The 18,680-nt window shown below is 51.0% G+C and overlaps 1 protein-coding gene across 7 annotated transcripts in view; it reads left to right on the top strand.

Moving 5' to 3' along the window:
• Nucleotides 1-18,680, top strand: part of Acox3 (acyl-CoA oxidase 3, pristanoyl) — a 66,551-nt gene that overhangs the window by 11,561 nt on the left and 36,310 nt on the right. For all 7 annotated transcript variants that reach the window (XR_012435891.1, XR_012435889.1, XR_012435890.1 and 4 more), the window contains exons 2-10: nucleotides 1,024-1,181; nucleotides 1,535-1,768; nucleotides 2,385-2,459; nucleotides 2,855-2,944; nucleotides 6,264-6,407; nucleotides 8,555-8,643; nucleotides 16,280-16,376; nucleotides 16,803-16,985; nucleotides 18,484-18,606. Coding sequence is in view for 4 of the 7 variants with exons in the window: in XM_074042697.1 (XP_073898798.1) it covers nucleotides 1,035-1,181; nucleotides 1,535-1,768; nucleotides 2,385-2,459; nucleotides 2,855-2,944; nucleotides 6,264-6,407; nucleotides 8,555-8,643; nucleotides 16,280-16,376; nucleotides 16,803-16,985; nucleotides 18,484-18,606 (1,182 nt within the window). In the remaining 3 variants the exon portion in view is untranslated. The remainder of the gene's footprint in view (nucleotides 1-1,023; nucleotides 1,182-1,534; nucleotides 1,769-2,384; nucleotides 2,460-2,854; nucleotides 2,945-6,263; nucleotides 6,408-8,554; nucleotides 8,644-16,279; nucleotides 16,377-16,802; nucleotides 16,986-18,483; nucleotides 18,607-18,680) is intronic.

Below are 18,680 nucleotides of genomic sequence, written 5' to 3'. Positions count from 1 at the left end.
TCCCAGCTGAGGTTGTGTGGAAAGAAAGAAACCTCAGTGTCTTGGGATCTGGGCAGGGAGGGACCAGGTGCATGGCTCCCGTTGCTGGGAAGGTTACGTAGGACTGCTCTGCAGAGGGCAGGATTCCTAGGGAGGGACCAGGTGCATGGCTCCCGTTGCTGGGAAGGTTACGTAGGGCTGCTCTGCAGAGGGCAGGATTCCTAGCACCTCAGCAGGTGCTCAGCTGTGCTGTCCCGTCTTTCCCTCATGTGCAGAAGCATCGCCTATATGATTGTCATATAGGATCCAACCATAGACTGTTTCAACAGGCACCTCCAAGAATTCCAAAGTTCTCAGGCCCTCTGCACCTGGACTTGGCTCTTGCATGTTTCTGTAGGTCTGGGTTCACAAAGCCATTTCCCTCCTATGGCTTGAATAGCCAAGGCCCTGGAACCAGGCTATTCAGAAAATTTCAGAACAGATCTTTGGTTAAGAGCCCCTGCTCTGTTAGTGGGAGGCCTGCATGTTGAATACAGACCAGGACAAAAACCTATAGTCAAAGGTTCTGTGGCCAATGGCCTGCGTCCAGGTGGGCAGGGACATTATGGATGATCATGTGTAGCAGAAGGTACTGGCCAGCTTTGGCTGGTTTCAGAGGGGCAGGTAGCTGTACTGGGCTTGGGGATCCTTGAGGGACCTGGACTGTCTGGTGCCTTGGAGGCACAGCTGTGTAGCAGCTGCCCAGCAGCTGCCCAAGCCCCCAGCACACTCTGACTCTTCCCCAGCCACCACCACCTGCACCTTGGCCTTCCCAGCTTCCCAAGCCCCAGGGTGGCTTTTGGCTCCCTCCCTCCCACTTTGTTCAGGAGCTCAACAAGGAGAGCCCGCGTGGCCTGGCCTGCTGCCGCTCCTCTGCCCACTGTCTCCTGGGGTCCCGTGGAACCAGCTTGCTCAGCTTGCTTTGTTCTTGTTATCACATGTCACAAGCTCTTTGTTGTTCATGGGTGGTGTGCAGCATCTTGCTTCATTGTGTCCTCCCTGAAGGTTGACATGAAATGATGGCACCCAGCCCAGAAGGAAGCGACGATGTCCTGTGGTCAGACCTCCCCAAGGGGCCCCTCAGCGTGTACCGGGAGAGAGCATCCTTCAGCTGCAGGGAGCTGCTGCTTTTCTGGGAGGGCGAGGACGTGCTCCGCTTTAAGGTGAGGCTTGGTGGCCTCGGCCCTAGGGATGTGGGCAGCCTGCAGGGTGTGCGTTCACTGGCAGACATGGATTTGCAGCACCGAAGCCATGTGGCCTCCCTGGCCTCTCCACTTTGTAAGATGGGGTAACCCTGGGCAGCGTGGGCCCTTCTTCTCCTTCATCACCCAGGGGGTTGCCCAAGAGGACAGGGTAAGCATAGCCTGCACAGCTTCTTGAGCCTCTAGCTCTTCCTCTGGGTTGAAAATGACATTCTTCTCCCTGCTGCTTCTGGCTCTGACTGTGTCCCAGGCAGCAGTGGCCTTGAAGGAAAGCTGTATTATCAAGTCAGTTATCCTCATTGCTATGGTTTCAGAAAATGATCTTCTCGGCTTTGGAGAACGATCCCCTCTTCGCCCGGTCCCCCAGTGCCAATCTGTCCTTGGAGAAGTACCGTGAGCTGACCTTCCTCCGGTGCAAGCGGGTGTTCGAATATGACTTCTTTAACATGGAAAACCTGCTCCAGAGCCCCATGAGCGTCCTCTCAGTGATCCAGTGCCTGGGCATGTTCGACTGGTCCCTGGCTGCCAAGTGTGTCCTCAATGTGTTGGTGAGCGTGCTGCAGGGATCCACGTGGTCAGACATGTGAACTGCAGGGTCTCGTTCCTAAAACAAATACGCAGCTCATGTTTAAACAAGTCCAGTGTTTTCCAGCTGCAGCTGCAGATGTGCACACACAGATTTTTTTTGGTGGTACTAGGGTTTGAACTCAGGGCTCACTCTTGCTAGACAGGTGCTCTGCTACCTGAGCCACACTCCTAGCCCACCTTTAGTTATTTTTATAATTCGGTCTCACCTTTTTGCCTGGGCCAGCTTCAACTGTGATCCTTTTATTTTTGCCTCCCGGGTAGCTGGGATGACAAGTATGTGCCACCACACCCTGGCTTATTTGATTGAGATGTGGTCTCACAAACTTCTTTCCTAGACTGGCCTCAAACTACAGTCCTCCTCATCTCCACTTAGTACCTGGGATAAGAGGCCTGTACCCCTGTGCCTGGCCACACATAGGTTCATGAATAAGATGTGGCAAAACTTAAAACCCCATAAGAAGAGGGGAAGGCAAGGAAGCACACAGGGCGGGTGGAAGTACATTGTCAACCGTGAGTCCCTTAATGCCAGCCCTCTCTCTGAGGCCCATCTGTTTCTGTGCTGATGTTACATTTCAGGTTTTTGGAACAGCAATTTATAGCTCGGGTTCTCAAAGACACTTCAAGTATATTGAGAAGATCTACACTATGGAGGTAAGATTGGGGTCCTGTGAGCCAGGTTGTTGGGGAAGGTGGAAAGGGGACTGCAGGGAAGGCCCCCGCTTATCTAGGGGCATTTTTGGCTTACTCGGGTGCGCTGGGCCCTGGCCTGCATGAATGTAGCATTTCTGTCTGAGCCGAAGCCTGCATTGCCTCTCTTACTGCAGCAGTTCTGGCTGCTTTGGCCCAGTTCACCTACTGCCTCACGGGAGGTGACATCCAGCCTGACAGGGTGACTTGGTCAAGTCAGCGGCTAGCTAGGCAGGAGAATGGAGGTGAGGGCATGGACCTGTGACTTAGTTCTACAAGGACAGACAGTGGGGGGACCCTGGCAGGAACGTGCAAAGGAACTCCTTTTACTATAATGTCCCTTTTGCATCAACATTTAGATTTTTGGCTGCTTTGCTCTGACTGAAGTGAGTCATGGGAGTAACACGAAGGCCATTCGGACGACGGCTCACTATGACCCTGCCACTGAGGTAGGTGACGTCTTCCTGGGTCAAAGAGGCAGTAATACTTAGCCAGGAAGCCTGCTCTGTGGCAGTCTGCTCCATGCCTTCTGCAGCCTTCCTGATAGTTGATCATGGTTAGTTCATGTGAACATGGAATTTAGTGAGGAAGCTGATGTTTTATAGAATTTCTGGCTTTGTTGCCATGGTGATATGTGTTGGATGTAGAAGCAGTTCAGATTACTCCTGCGTCATAGGGTGTGCGTGTGAGGCAGTGTTGTCTGTGACCTCAGCTCCTCATCCCTACCTTGCCTGTTCCCAGGCTCTTGTTATTTTATTTTTTTTGGCAATACTGAGTTTGAACTCAGGGTCTTGGACTTACCAGGCGGGCACTCTACCACTTGATGCACACCTCCATCCCTTTTTGGTTTGGCTATTTTTGAGATGGGCTCTCACTTTATGCCCAGGATGGCCTGGACTGCAGCCCTCTTATTTACATTTCTGAATGAATATCTGGGATGATAGGTGTGTGGCACTCCATCCAGCCTTTTATTGATTGAGATGAGATCTCTTGAACTATATGCCTGGGCTGGCCTGGAGCCAGAATCCTCCCAATCTCTGTCTCCTGAGTAGTTAGAGTTACAGGTGTGGGCCATCAGCACCCAGCTGCTCAGGCTCTTTTGTCAGAGAGCAGCCTGCTTTCTCTGCTCTGCCCACCACAACTTGGCTCCTTGCTATCTTCCTGACCTCCATCTGACATCTGTCAGTGCATCCACTGAGCCCTACTCTATGCGGGTGCTGCCATCTACAGAAAGGCACCGTGGCTACGACCATAACCTTGTCCCTCAGGAGCCTATGGTGCAGGAGGGAGATGGACCCTAGACAGCTGGGCTCACAACATCTTGGGTGGTCAGTGCTGTGAGAGGAGTCAGGCCTCCTCCCTCCACTCCCCGGGCTCTGCCCCCATCATCGCCTTCGTCTTCATTCTTCTGAGGACCATGCCCTCCCTTGCCCTTTCCTAACTTACCTGGCATGCTGTGAGCCTCCTGACCTCTGTGCTGGTGGTGGCAGCATGAGAGTTCTCCATGAAGAGAGGGAGCTCCGTGCTGGTGTTTGCTCATCGTTCACTTGTGTGTTTGCTCTTTTGCTCATTCAGCAACATGCTTGTGTGTGGACTCTGGCCCAGGCTGCATGCGGTGGGAACACAAAGACAGACACACTGTGCGCAGCCCCAAAAGAGTCGGAACAAGGAGTCTGACTACTGTGGTGCGTGGTGATGTAGGCTGTCAGGGGCCGTGGGCATCGAGCCAAGGGGCCTCCACAAATTAGAGGAAGCTGCCATGCACAGGCCTTCTTCATGGGTTCTTGCTTACTTCTTTTTTACTTTTATTTTTTATTTTATTTTCTATTTATTTTACTTTTTTGGCGATACCAGGGTTTGAACTGAGGGCCTCACGCTTGCTAGGTAGGTGCTCTACCACTTTAGCCACTCTGCTAGCCCTTTTTTGTGAAGGGTGGTTTCGAGATACAGTCTTGCAAACTATTTATCTGGGCTGGTTTTGAACCATTCCTTCTGATCTCTGCCTCCTGAGTAGCTAGGATTACAGGCATGAGCCTCTGGCGCTCAGCTTTTGTTTTTATTTTTAAGACAGGGCCTTTCTATGTAGTGTAGGCTGGCTGGGAACTCTGATCCTCCTGAGTGCTGGCATTACAGGCATGTACCACTGCCTCCTCTTGCTTGCTCCTTGGGTCTCAGAATGTCTTCATGAGCGCCCAGGACTCTCTAGCTCCATGGTCCTTCTCTCCTGCTGTGCTCTGGTGCCTGTGTCTCTGCAGTGCTTGTTGGGGAAGCCTGTTCTGATTGGCAGGCAGAGGTTGGTCCCTCCACAGCAGGCAGTAGGGCCAGGGCCAAGCCTAGATCTGAGGAGCAGTTCTACTCCTGCTGGCCTCCCTCAGCCTCTAGCCTTATGTGGAGGTAGCAGTATGATCTCAGAAGTCTGCATTGGGCTTGTGGTGAGTGATCACCTGGATGGTAAAGATTTGATGAGCACCACTATGTGTTTAGAGAAGCCCAGCAGCCCTGTCTGCTGTCACATAAGCTGTATGCTAAAGGGGCCCCAGGTACCATTGGGGGAAGGGGGCTGCTGAGGGCTGTGAGGGCGACAGGGTATGAGGGGCAGCTGTGGGGCCACAGGTGGATATCTGAGTGGGCAGCAGGAGGCAGCTGCATGAAGATCTGAGTGGGCAGCAGGGCAGCTTGAAGACCCAGGGAGCCCACATGGCCCACAGGCAGAGCACAGGGCTGCCTGGCTGAGGCTAGGATGGGCCAACCTCTTGCAGGCCTGGAGCTGCTGGTCCCTTAGAGGACAAAAGGCACAACCACAGCCCCGCTTTCTTCAGTGAAACTTCAGTGTCTCCAAGATAGTCGTCCAGTGCTCTTGTGGTCTCTAAATCTCATGGTGCTGGGCTAGGGAAGGGGTTCTCCCGGGCCTGTGGGTTTGCAGCTTCCCACCCTGCAGAGGGCAGGGCTGGAACTTACCCAGGAAAGCCCCTGCCAGTGGCCAGCTGAGCATGGACATCATGATCATGATCATGATCATGATCATGGTCAGCTGTCGCCCCGCAGCCCAGGGCAAGCGCTCATTTTGCTCTAGTCCATGAACCCCCATCAAGTGGGCCCACTTTGAATGTCCTCGTGCTCTGCTCCCATCCCTCCTGGTGGTTGCCCCAGGGTGGGCCCAGCTGCTCTGACTCCGACCACTTTCCTCTTGCTGGCCTGAGGTCTCCTGAGTCCACGCCCTGCTGTGTTTCTCAGGGTGGGGATTTGCCCACACCTCTCCAGACAGTGCTGACCAGGTGGCTGCCACAGTGCCTCATTCACTCATCCCAATATTCTGCGAGTCCACGTTGTGCCCTGGCACTTGAGGATAACCCTCACTCATGAGCTTATAGACCAGAGGGAGAATGGAAGGAAAGCAGGTTATCCATTAGAAGTCGGGAGGGGATGTGGCAGGAAGTAAAACAGGACTGGCTTTCTGCTTAAAGAACATGGCCAGGTTGGCCTCTCCAGGACACTATGCAACAATAAATACCTACTAGAGGCATTTGCCAGCAAACATTTTATTGTTTGACATACTAGTCATTTTCCATTCCTTCTATAAATCACACCACCTGGGAATATGCTGTTTCAAAAACACGGTCAACTTTTGCAGTACAGGAAATGTACAATGCATGTTGCCTCTTGCCTCAAGACATTGAATTTAGGAAATGAAAGCTGTTGAAGAGGGAAACCATCCTACAGGAGTTTCTGTTGCTAACTGACTGTGACGCCTTCTTTCTTCTTGTGTAGGAATTCATCATACACTCCCCGGACTTTGAAGCTGCCAAATTTTGGGTTGGCAACATGGGCAAGACAGCGACTCATGCAGTGGTGTTTGCCCAGCTGCACATGCCAGGGGGCCAGTGCCATGGGCTGCATGCATTCTTGGTGCAGGTAGGACCCGCCTGGGCAGCTGGGGTAGACAGTTACCTTTCCATGGGCACAGACTTGCACCTGCAGGGGCTTTGTGTGGAAGTCACCTACACTAGAGCTCAGCGTCCTTCCAAGGGTCTGACTGTTAGACCACAGAGCTGCACTGCTTATCCACCATGTGGGCAAGGCACTGCGTGTCCTGCTCCCCAGAGCTGACAGACTGTAGGAGAGAGGGATTCATTCTGATCCTTGGTAGACAGGGTGGAGGGGCAGCAACATTTTGTACATTATTGTATCCCACAGGGCCGGTGATTGCTGAAGTGTCTTTGCAGGTGTGAGTTTGTGAGTTGCAAATTGGCCCAGTTAAGTATTTTTGAGATAAGTACGGCATTAACTGCTTCTGTTTGACTTTAGAATTTTTTCCTTGAGTCAAGAGCTACAATGATGTTTAGAATCCTCACGTTGTCCTTTGTTTCTTGATGAGCTGAAAACCTGCATTAGCAGAATTTTTCTGTTTGGTTGCTTGAAAAGTGCCAACTATTTCTGTAAAGTGCGTGTCTCCTCCTGTGTTAGTCAGGTCTCTGTTGCTGTGACAAAATACTTGAGTTAATCAACTTAAAAGGAAGAAAGGTTTATTCTGGCTCATGGTTTCAACACATGGTTGCTTGGCCCCATTGCTATCGGCCTGTGGCAGCAGAGTCCATTGGAGTGGGAACACGTGGCTGATGAGACTACAGTGAGAGAAGGGGTTGAGGTCCCAATAGCTCCTTCAAGGTCATGACCCCTGTGACTGAACATCTGCCCCCTGGGCCCACCTTCTGGAGGTTCTTCCGCCTCTCAGTAACACTGTAGACTTGAGCCCAAGACTTCAATACATGACCTTTGGGGACATTTAAGATCCAACTCATAATACCTCTTCTTCATCCCTACTCCTTTGTAACTTTTTTTTATGGTATTTATTTCAAAAGGAAAAGATATCTTATGCTTGAGTTTTATCCCTTTTATAATTTTTCATTGTCTTCATGTTAAAGTTCAGTTAAGTTACATGATTGTTCCCCAAAATAAAAAAAAGGTAGTGATTCATACAAATAGCTAAATTCCAAGTAGTTTAGATTCAGTCTTCCTCCCTTCCTTTCTTTACTGGTGATTAAACCCAGAGCCTCCCTCATGCTAACCACACCCTCTGCCACTGAGCTATAACCCAACCTTCACTGGATCTCTGCCTTGGCTCCCCTGACATTTGGGGGCTGACACTTGCTCGGGTCAGGGGCATCCTGTGCTCCCCAGGACATAGAGCAGCAGCCTTGGTGGCACCACTAGCTGCTAGCAGTACCCCTTAGCTAGGATAGCAAAATGTCTCCAGCATTGCCCCGTCCTCAGCTGGCTGGGAGTCCCTTCTTTAAAGGTGCCTTAGAATGAAACCTGTCCCCTCTGTGAAGCCCACATGGTGAGGAACTGGCAGCCAGCTAGGCCCGTATTCCTTGAGCTCAGTGTCTTTATTGGACACTCATCTGGGGAAGTAGAGATTTATCAAAACCATATGACTGTCTCTCCCACAGCATGTATGTGCAGCCATTTTGTGATTTTGCTAGAATCTGCAGAAGGTCATGTGTCTAAGACATGAACAAGAAACCCTGGACCCTGCTCAGCTCCTGGACCCTTCCCTGTGGCTGCTGTGCACCCCTGTCCGGGGCTTAACACACAGAAAGTTACCATCTCTGCTCTGGAGGCTGGCAATCAGAAGTGAAGGCCTGGGCAGGCAGCGCCCCTCCAGAAGCTCTGGGGAGGCTCCTTCTTGCCCTTTACAGTTCCTGGAGGCTTCTTGGCTTGTGGCTGTATCTGTCCAGTCCCAGCTTCATCTCCACGTGGCCCCCTGGGTGTGTGTATCTTGTAAGGACCCTCATCATTGGAGTTAGGGCCTCCTGGGAATCCAGGCTGACCTCATGTTGAGGTCCCTACTGCATTTTATCTGCAAAACCCCTACTTCCATGGAAGGACCTGTCCCCAGATCCTAGGTTAGGACGTAGACCTGTCCTGGAGGACACAGTGTGGCCCTCAGCTACTCAGATTGAACCCTTGGCTCAGTGTGGTACATTTTGGAGATGTTCACTTTGATGATCTGGTGGTGCTAACTGTGACTGTTTGTTGTGGTCTGTGGCTTTGGACAGATTCGGGATCCAAAGACCCTGCTTCCTATGCCAGGGGTGATGGTCGGTGACATAGGGAAGAAGCTTGGGCAGAACGGACTGGACAATGGGTGAGTGTTGCTCTGGACTGACTGGACAGTCACATGCTGCCTCTCCAGGGCTTTTGAGACCAGAACTGAAACTCTCCATGAATCCTAGGCTGGGCTTCCTGTCTGTCACTCACCAGGCCATCAGTGCTGGGCTAACCCTTTAGGCTTTTAGGGGGAGGCTCAGACATGGAGGGCACCCCATCTTGCCTCTGTGTGAGCAGCGGCTGTGTCCTGTATGGCCTCAACCCCTAACTTTAGGAGGTACACCTCCCTGTGAGCACTCTGTAGACCAACTCCCCTGCAGGTGGTGCTGATCTCAGGTCAGGCCCAGGCCACTGCCTGCCACCTGGGGGGAGGAGTGGGAACTGGGATGGGCAAGGAGCCTGTTTCTCCTCTGAGAGGTTCCCCCAGCCCTCAGCCTCAGCACCATCCACGTGGAACTCTAGGATACAAGGCTACAATTGCGTCCCTGTCCTGTCCAGTTATCTCACGGTGTTGTGGGAAATTATGAGCTAAGATTCAAGTCTCTGAGGCAGATTAGCAGGAAGCAACACTTACTGTGCCAGCACAGACCCAGCAGACTCATGTCCAAAGGCTGAGCCCGGAGAACAAAGGGGTCTCACCTTATAGACCCTTGCAAGCAGGTTACAGAAGCAAAAAGCAAAGCTCAACCCGTATATGGCTGCATGTAACTCCATTGGCTATTTCATTTCCCCAGTGCCATGTGACCTTCATGTTTCAATTCTTCTAAGTTTTTCCTGTCTGCTTTGCCATCCCCTCCCCGATCTCATTGTCAGAACACCAGCTTGTCTGTTTCTTTTCTGCCACCCCCCACTTCCTGCTACATCATTCCCCCCTTTGATGCTCAGACCCACTCAGGGTCAAAGAGCATCACCTTGATCTAGGGGTTTGTATTTCCATAGCATCATACATGCACAGCCCTTTTCCTTTCTATAATGGCCTCCATAATAGTCCTGATAGCCTGTAGCACCGGGGGAGCCAGACAGGGCAATATTAAGCATGTTCCTAGAATTAGGCCCATTGCCCCTATCAGCGTTTTGAATCCACATAAGGCAGAGAATCATACTCCAAACAGGTCACTGGGATCCCATCTTCTCTAAGTCTGGACGGGGACATGGGTGAGCTTTCTCATTCTGTCTGTAATCCCTTCTGTGACCTTTCCTCCATCAGCTATCTGTAAGCAGCAGTTGTGCAGGTTAAATTTTCCACAAACTCCTCCCTCAGCAGCCAGTAAATAGTCTAAACCCCAGTGGTTCTGATAGCTGGCATTGCACATTTTTGTGTTTTGTTTTGCCAACAAATTGAGAGCTCTTGCAGTTTTATTAGTTATAATTTCAACAACAGCCTGCAGCCTGATGATGCAGTTGAGCAAATATATAGGGGTGCGACAGCCCCAGGTTCCATCTTCTGCCCAGGTGTCAGGGCCATAGTATTGGTTAATTCATTTAGGAAGCCATTTGTTATCTTTTTTAATTGCCAGTTTGTAAGGCACCCTGTGTCCAATCAGATGGCTTAAGTACAGTGAAATTTACAGGGTTACAGGTGCCTTGGGTGCAGTCAAGGACAGCTTTTCTCTTGTGAAGAAGGGCTGCCCGCTTAGCCCTCTGCCATGTGGCCCATGAAACACAACTCCAGTAAGGCCAATAATAAGAACCCACATCATCCCATGGCCAAGAGTTGTCTCCCCAGCACATATACTTATCATTTGACATATAGGCTCTTTCCCAAGCTAGGCCCCCACTGCTATAGCCTATACCTCTCTCTCTACCCTTGTCTATGGCTGCATATGGACCAAAGAGCATTGACACTGGTTTATCAGGACTAAACGTCTGGGTGTGGCTGACAAGGTTCCCAGGGTGGCGGACGCTTCTGGTCTCTAACCATTGTTCCCGGGGGCAGTAAGTGGGGTTGAAGCAGATACCCTGATTACCATGGGAACACACTGAATAGATGGTATGGCTGTGAGTGCATGACCCGATGACAGAGCCTGCACAGGAATAGTAAGTATGGAAAAGCAAAGTCCTAGTGACAACACTTCCTGCCTGAGTAGTATGCATACATAGGTCACAGGAAGAGGGCTCTGGGACCATGAAGGGAGACCATATCAGCAACAAACAGTAATTATGCATCCTGCCCAAAAGAGAAGAGAGCTAATAAAAACCTTTCACCATGAGTCCAATCAGCGGGGTGGTTTCTGCCAAGCCTATGGCGAAGACTAGGGTGAGAGCTACAGCAGCAGATACAGACAAGGGGTGATAATGCAGTGAGACAGCTGGTGTGAAAACAGTCTGTTTGTCCCGTTGGAGAGTCGACTCCTCAAGCTTCTGTCATGCGTAGACTAGTCAGCTTCCAAGGTGTGACTAGAGCAGAGCTGTTGTCCCACCGTTCTTGGTCCCCTGTTGTTTCTTGGAAAGTGGAGTCCTGTCAGGGGAGGGTGCTCAGGTCTCAGAGGGTGATCCTGTACGGTGAAGCTGATCAGGGATGCACTCCCATTTGAGAGAAGCTGGTTTGACTTGTCTGTGGTGGATCCAAGGAGCAATCTGCTACTTTAATTGCAGTAAGAGTGGACAAAATAACAACAAAAGGGCATCTCCAATGGGGTTTTCTTTTTTTTTTTTTTTTTTTGGCAGCACAAGGGTTTGAACTCATGCAGCACAGGACCTCATGCTTGCTAGGCAGGCACTTTACCATGTGAGCCACTTCACTAGCCCTCCAATGGGGTTTTAATGGGTGGACGTTTTATATATATATATATATTTTATCTTGACAGTGTCTTTTTTTTTTTTTAACTGAGTAGAATCACCATGGCAACAATATATTACCAGTATATATGTCCAAGAAAATGCATTGTTTTAAAAAAGTTAAAACCACCATCTTTAAGTATCAAAGGACAAGTGTAGAGCCAGTAAAAATAGTCATTTTGTCTCTATTTAAGTAAAAGATCCTGTCTAAAAATATGAGTTTGTGTCTGGAAGGGCTTTAATTTCAAATAGCCACACATGCATAAGAACTATTTCTTTAATACTCTCGGCTTTGGTTATTTTTGAGAGGTCTGGCACCAGTGACTCCATTTGAACTTTGATGGCATTCCCCTCTTGTCTCCATACTGCTGGTCTCTGAGCAGTCTCTTCTGAAAATCTGTGTCCCATCCAGGTACTAACCAGGCCCGACCCTGCTTAGCTTCCAAGACCAGACGAGATTGGGCACGTTTAGGGTGGTATGGCCATAGACTGAAGATCCTTTTTGATTGGTCATTCTTTCCTGGGTTTTGTTTGGTTGGTCTTGGTCCCATGTCAGGAGGGAATAACGAGCAGATCAGGTGGGAGTCATGCCAACTAGACCCTTTTGGCCAAATTTAAGCAACAAAGAGGCTTGGAAGGAGTGGCTCTTAGGCACTGGCTTTTAAAAAGACAAGGACAAAACAAAATCTAACAAAAGCAGATGTCTAAAAAAGCTAACCTGGGTGATAAATAAGTACTCAGTAGAGTCATTTTTTTATGGACTTGATTGTAAATGCCCCAGAAGGATCAGAACTGTAGTGAGAAAAACTTAAAGAGTCATGGTTAAAATTTTGATGGACAGTTTAGCAGTTAACAGAACAGTATATCAGTACCATTAATTTTTGTTACCATGTTTATCTAAATTTTGTATTTTAGAAGGCTTGGTATACTTGAAAAACATAAATATTTAGTATAAGGAACCAGCAACAGCATCACAGCTCTGTAGAGGTTATATATACATATTAGTTTAGCTATTCTTGAAGTAAAACCTTAGATTTTTATCAGTTGTAGGGGGGGAAGAACAGTTTTAGTAAAACTCAAATAGCCCAGTCACAGACACATACAGGGTACCAGCTGCATTAGAATCACCCAAGGAGTGATTCTCCTCTAATCAGGAGGTCATCTAGAAAAGTTTACATAAACTGTTAGAAAATAAGAAGTATGGAAGAGGCAGAGAGATGGCTCAAACACCAGCACAGAGTTTATTGTTTAGGCAGGAGCCCTGTGGAGGGGGACCCCAGCAAGAGAGCTAGAGCCCATTGCCAAACACAGGCTTGGGCTAGATATAGGGGGCTAGTGGAAAAGTACCAGGAAGGTCACTAAGGGATATTATTGCTGAGCAACCAAGAAAGGTAAGTTGTATTAGGTCACTGTCTGCCCAACTGTCCTTGGCACCCATCCAGGGAGATATCCATGTGTGTGTTGGGGGGGTGTGGTCCCCTGGTACAGCCAGCTGGTCTTCCTGGCTGTTGCTGTGTATTGGTGCCTCCCTCCTCTATACCCACAGACTGGATACTGTCTCCTGGAAAGCCTGTGGGGCTTAGGCCCCTCTGTGCCCACAAGATCCTCTGTGACTAGGGAAGGAGCCAAAGCAGAGCGTCTCTAAGCCTCCATCGTGCGTTGTGTCTCAGTAGTGTCTGTCCATTGGCTGCTTTACAGTAAGCCTTTCAGAGCACAGACAGTTGCCTCCAATGACTGCCTCAAGGAGGCAGGCCACCTCCAGAGAGAAACTGGACCAGGTGGTTTACAGGGTCCTATCCTGGAGAAATGGGATCTGTCCCTCCAAAAGATGGAGTTGGGCTGGGGTTGGGCTCAAGTCTCAGCTTGGGCCCTGTGGCCCTGTGGTGGGAGCCACCTGGTGGTAGCATCAGCTTGTGAAGAAAGTGTGGGCTTGGAGATCATGGGTGTGTTGTTCCCTCGGTGAGGGCTTTGTGTGTGTGGCCTGGCAGGTGTCCTCACACTCGTGCTGGCGCTGAGTCGTCGTGTCAGGGCAACATCAGGATCTCTGTTCACTGCACATTCGGTTTTATGAGTCAGAATCTTTAACAACCCGAACGGTTAAGTCAGCCCTCACTGCAGATGCACCGTGATGAGGCTCAGAAGCTCAGGAATGCTTTGCTGGGAGACTCACCATGGGTATGGACACAGCTGTGATAGCAACCTGAGAAGCTCTTGCGCCCAGTAGAGACGCTAGCCCACGGTGCCTGTCGTGAAGCTTCCCTGTATGCTCAGCAGCAGGAGGTGACAGGGATCTTGGAAGAAGCTGAGTGACTGACTGGGCATGGCCCTCCATTCTCCTTCCTGAACTGCCTGCCTATCTTCAGGCTCTCCAGGAGAGGGCGCCAGGACTCCCAAGTTTAGTGGTGTCTCTGCTTGGGTCATTCCTGCATTCACCCTTTTCAAGTGGCAGTATTATGAGTTAGCATTGCTTTGTAAGCCAATGTCAAGAGCATTTATTGTGAGACAAAGCAGCAGCAGTTTTTAGATTAACTTCTGTTACTTCACGAGAATCCATAGGGGCAAGGCTCCTAGAAATCACAGGCTATGCAAGCTCCGTGGATCAGTTTTAGATGAGTTTAAAAGCAAAATAACAGGAGTCTTTTCAAGTGACGTTTCTGCCATTACTTGAGGAGGCTGCAGGTGCTTTTTCATGATGAGGCTGGGCCTTTGGCCTCAGGGATTCCTATTGAAGTGGCTGAGGAGAGCTCCAGGCTTGAGGGTCTCCTCCAGGGGAGCTGGGCTGGTGGTGGCAGAGAGAAGCCCCTAGGGTCAGGAAGTTGCTGGAACTTGTAGCAGGAGGCCCAGGTAGAAGGTGTACCATAGACATGCCCCATGCCATGTATGCACACGGGCACACACATGCACATGTACCCTTCTGTGCCACACACATGCTCTGTGCCTCCCACTCCTGCCACACACACACACATTATGTCTCACATACACACACGCACCCTGTGCCATACACACATCCCCTTCCATCTGGAGACCTTAACCTTGGTAGGCAGGTTGGCCCACCTGTTGGCCCCATCTGAGTGTTTCTGGGGCAGCTTTGGGGTGCAGAGGGGTCAGAGAACCAGTGAGATCTTGCTTTCAGTGAAACCCAAGTGGACACTTCCCAGGCAAAAACACATTCAGACTTGTTCAGTATGCAAGCCAAGGGAGGGTGAAGAGTTTCCACTCCTTAAAAAGCTTTCTGTTTACAAAGCCACATTGAAAAGCATTCCTTGGCTTTCAAGTAACAAGTTGGGGCACCTCAGGACTTGGCAGCGAGGCCAGGTTTGCTTAAAAAGTGAGGCATTATGGGCCCTGCACACTGGGCATGGTGGAGTGGCCACCTGCCTGAGCAGGAGCAGCCTCTGCTAGCCCGCTGGGCTCCCCGTGTGCCCTGTTGGGGACTGTGGAGCAGCGGGCCTGTGGCCCTGTGCCTTGTACACATGGTAGGCAATGGCTCTGTCCTGGATGCCTGGCCTGAAGTTCCTCGCTTACTGACCCCCAGGCCATCCTGGGGAACTCGGGAGGAGGCCTCCTGCCCCAGACTCTGCCTACCTGAGCCCTACTTTTCCTTGGGGTACTAGTAGGGGTCTGTGTGGTTTCCCAGGAGTTGGGCCTTGGTGGACAGGACCAGTGCCCCAGAGGATCACGTCCCATGCACTGCATTCATTTATGTCTCTTAGCACCTGGCAATGCCAGGTGCTGCAACCCTGTTATGAAAAGGTGATAAGACCCAGGCTGGCTCCTGGGGAATGTGGACAGTTGAGCAGGACTCCACCCTTGTGGTGTCCTGGAGAGGGTCCCAGGGTGGGGTAGAGAGTAGTGAAGGGCTATGGGAAAGATGGCAGTCCAACTGGTGGGGAGGAAGGGAAGATACAGGGAGGCCCACAGTCAGCAGAAAGCCAGGCTGAGTTTAGGTCTTGTGAGCAGGAGCCTCTGGCTGTGAGAGTGATATTGGTAAGAAGGCTGAGGTTGGAGTGGGAGGGTCAACCCATTCTTTTAAGGGGTGCAGACCCACAGTCTCACATGGGGCATGACCTTTCCAAAGGGTCTCTGCTATCTGATGAAGGTGGTTCTGGTGGGGTGGGGCCATTCCCAAGCCAGAATTAAAGGGAGTGGTGTGGCAGGGGTGCACCTTCCCTGTCCAGCAGGTGTCCCTGTCTCCAGCGTGGACAGCTGTTGGTTACCAATGAGGCCCCTGTGGTTTGGTAAAAGATGCTCTCTCCTACATCTCATACCATCTCAGCTATCAAATACATGTAGATATTTTCAAGGGTTTTTTGCATAGTGTATATAAGCTCCATAACTGTGTTTAATCTTGTTCCCTAAACTATTGCAAAGTAGGTTTTCCTGACCTGGCAACCATAAAAATACTTTCCATTATTTCTGTGTAACGTCCACACTGAGGTCTGCAGAGTCCTGTTTTCTGCCACTCAGAAGACACTGCCTTTGGAGCAGTGAGACTGTGGTGCAGGTTCCTTTGTTTGATGTAGTGTTTAAAACTCCCATTTGCTGATTATCTCATTGTACTCTGGGTCTGGTTTGAGGTCAAAGTTTGGAATCAAGTGCCAGTCTTTGGAGCCAGCTTGGGTCCTTTGCTGTGCCTGGGTGGTGATCGCATGGGTGTTCAGTGTGTGCGTGGCAAAAACTCAGCCCCACCAGGGCCTCTCCTCCCAGTGCCCTGCAGGGACACCCCCTTTGTCCCATTGGGGTGTGTGACCAGGCTTCAGTGATCGTCCTGTGGGCCCCAGCACATGCGTTCTTTGTCTTTGGGGTCACATCAGTCACCTTTATTCTGCCCTTGGGGAGAGGAGGGAAGCCCAGTGAAACCCCATGGAACTGAAGCCCTTTTACCCTCCACACAGATTCGCCATGTTCCACAAGGTTAGAATTCCTCGCCAGAACCTCCTGAACCGGACTGGGGATGTCACCCCTGAGGGCACCTATGTCACCCCCTTTAAGGTACAGACAATTCTATGGGCATTTGTGTTCAGAGCTTTCCAGGCATCTGTCCCTGCAGACCTGTCCTGAAGCACCTGTGAGGGGGACGCCAGCCCTGGGCACACATCTCTTGGATTGGGTTCTGGTATCCTTGCCAGGGAGGGAACTTCCCACAGCAGCAGCACTGGTGTGGGCAAGGTGACCCAAGCCTGGCAGCAGATGATGGCTGACTCTACCTAATTGCCCCTGTTAGCAATGTCCCTCAGGGTGTTGTCACCCTGAGCATTCAAAGGGGAGGGTCTCAGGGTCTCCTGCTGAGCTGTCCTCAGGAGGGTGACAAGCAGCGTTCTGTGGCATGCAGCACTCACCATGTCCCTGTTCACTGAGAGTAGCAGAGGGACAGCTGCATGGCTCTGGCCCATGTGTGACGCCTGCTTTTCTTCCTAGGACGTCAGGCAGCGCTTCGGTGCATCCCTGGGCACTCTGTCCTGGGGACGCATCGCCATCATCGGCATGTCGGTGGTCAACCTGAAGCTGGCCGTGTCCATAGCATTACGCTTCTCGGCCACTCGATGTCAGTTTGGGCCAACAGAGGAGGAGGAGATTCCTGTCCTTGAGTATCAACTGCAGGTGCGGGCTCTCCCAGCTCACCTTTTTCTCTCTAGGCCACTTGCGAATATCCTTCTTTCAAATGGCTGAGAGCTACTAGACAGCAATCAGGACAGAGGGCAGGAGTGTGCCTGTCAGGTAGCAAGGCTTCTGGGGATGGTTTTTAATTAGAAAGGAGTATATAAGCCAGGTGTGGTGGTGTCTACCTATAATCCCAGTACTTGGGAGGCTGAGGCAGGAGGATAACCAGTTTGAGGACAGCCTGGGTCACCTAGCAAGACCCTGTCTCAAAATAAGATGAGATAAAATTAAAATGTATGCACAAAGTGGCATAAATGAGGAGCACGGGAGGATTGAGTCAGGTGAGGCCAGTGGCAGTTGTGTATGGTGTCACACGTCCAGGCCACAATCTTCAACTCATTCCTCATTCCTCTCTCCTTAAGAAATGGTACCATTGAGATAATTTTGGAAGCAGCAGGTGAGCTTGCAGCCCTGCTCACTGTGGTGGCGTTAGAACAGCAGAAAGGATGCTCAGCCTCACGTCATTAGAGGTGAGCGGCCAGGCAGCACCCCGAAAAGCATGGAGTCATGCACAGAGTGGGGCCTCCTGTCATGCTCTCCAGCTTGTCCTGGGCATGCGCTCTCTGTGGCAGGAGGACTCCCACCTTACAGGGGTCTCAGGATGAGAGTGGAGCCTCCAACCACAGCTTAGTTATCAAGTCTGGCCCAGGGCTTGAACTCTGCACAAACAGGCATGATTTCATGAAAGTTTGAGGGAATAGGGACACATTGCCATTTTGTTTTTAAACTTTCCTTTTGCCGTGGCCGTGAACCTGGTCTGAGAAGGAGTAAGTGAGGAGAAATGTGTCTTGGCGTGAGCCTGGGCGGCCCACGCACCCCTCCTATACCTATCCTGTGGTCTCCATGGCCACAGTTCTTCAGGCTGCTCCAGACTGGGGCAGCCCAGCAGTTAAGGGAGCCCCACCCTAGGGCCACTCCAGTTGGCCATATGCCCTCAGCAAGGTGCCTTCCCTCTGTGCCCCAGTGTTCTCATCTGTCATCTGGGACTTATGGTGGCACCACTTCCGGGGAGGCAGGTAGGGCTTGGACAATTTACACACAAAAGCAATTGGCAGGGCGCCTGGCACTCAGCACATGTGGGACAGTGATGGTGCCGGTTTGCTGGGTTCCTTTCAGGCTTCACCCCCCTCTCTCTCTTATACATTTGCCCATCTATCTGTCCAGCAGGGATGTGCCCTGACCCATGTTGGCACTGGATGTACACAGGTGAAAGAGTTGTACTCCCTGCCCTCTGAGGAACTTGTAGCCTGTGCGAGCCTGTTTCCTCACTTGCTTCACTTTAATGGGCTCAGGAAGTACCAGCTGAACCAAGTCCATGTGCCAGGCTCAGAGTTGGCCCCAGCTGGCTGGTTTCCCACAGTCACTGGGATGGGCAGCTGGGAGAGGTGGACAGGTGGACTGGCCCCTGCAGATCTGTGATGTGTCTTATTTCCTTTAGCAATGGCGCTTACTTCCTTATCTGGCAGCTGCCTATGCCTTGGACCACTTGTCCAAATCACTCTTCATTGACCTGTCAAGGTTACAGCAAGACCTGCGGAGGGGAGATGGCGGCACTGCACAGGTGAGGGTCTTCTGGAGCTGGCAGGGTGGCATGGAGGCATGCACCAAGGCTTGCCCAGGGAGACTACAGTGCCC

Source organism: Castor canadensis, chromosome 9, assembly GCF_047511655.1.
Source record: "Castor canadensis chromosome 9, mCasCan1.hap1v2, whole genome shotgun sequence".
Classification (NCBI taxonomy): Eukaryota; Metazoa; Chordata; class Mammalia; order Rodentia; family Castoridae; genus Castor; species Castor canadensis.
Note: the sequence above shows the minus strand (reverse complement) of the source record. Positions and strands in the feature narration are given on the sequence as shown.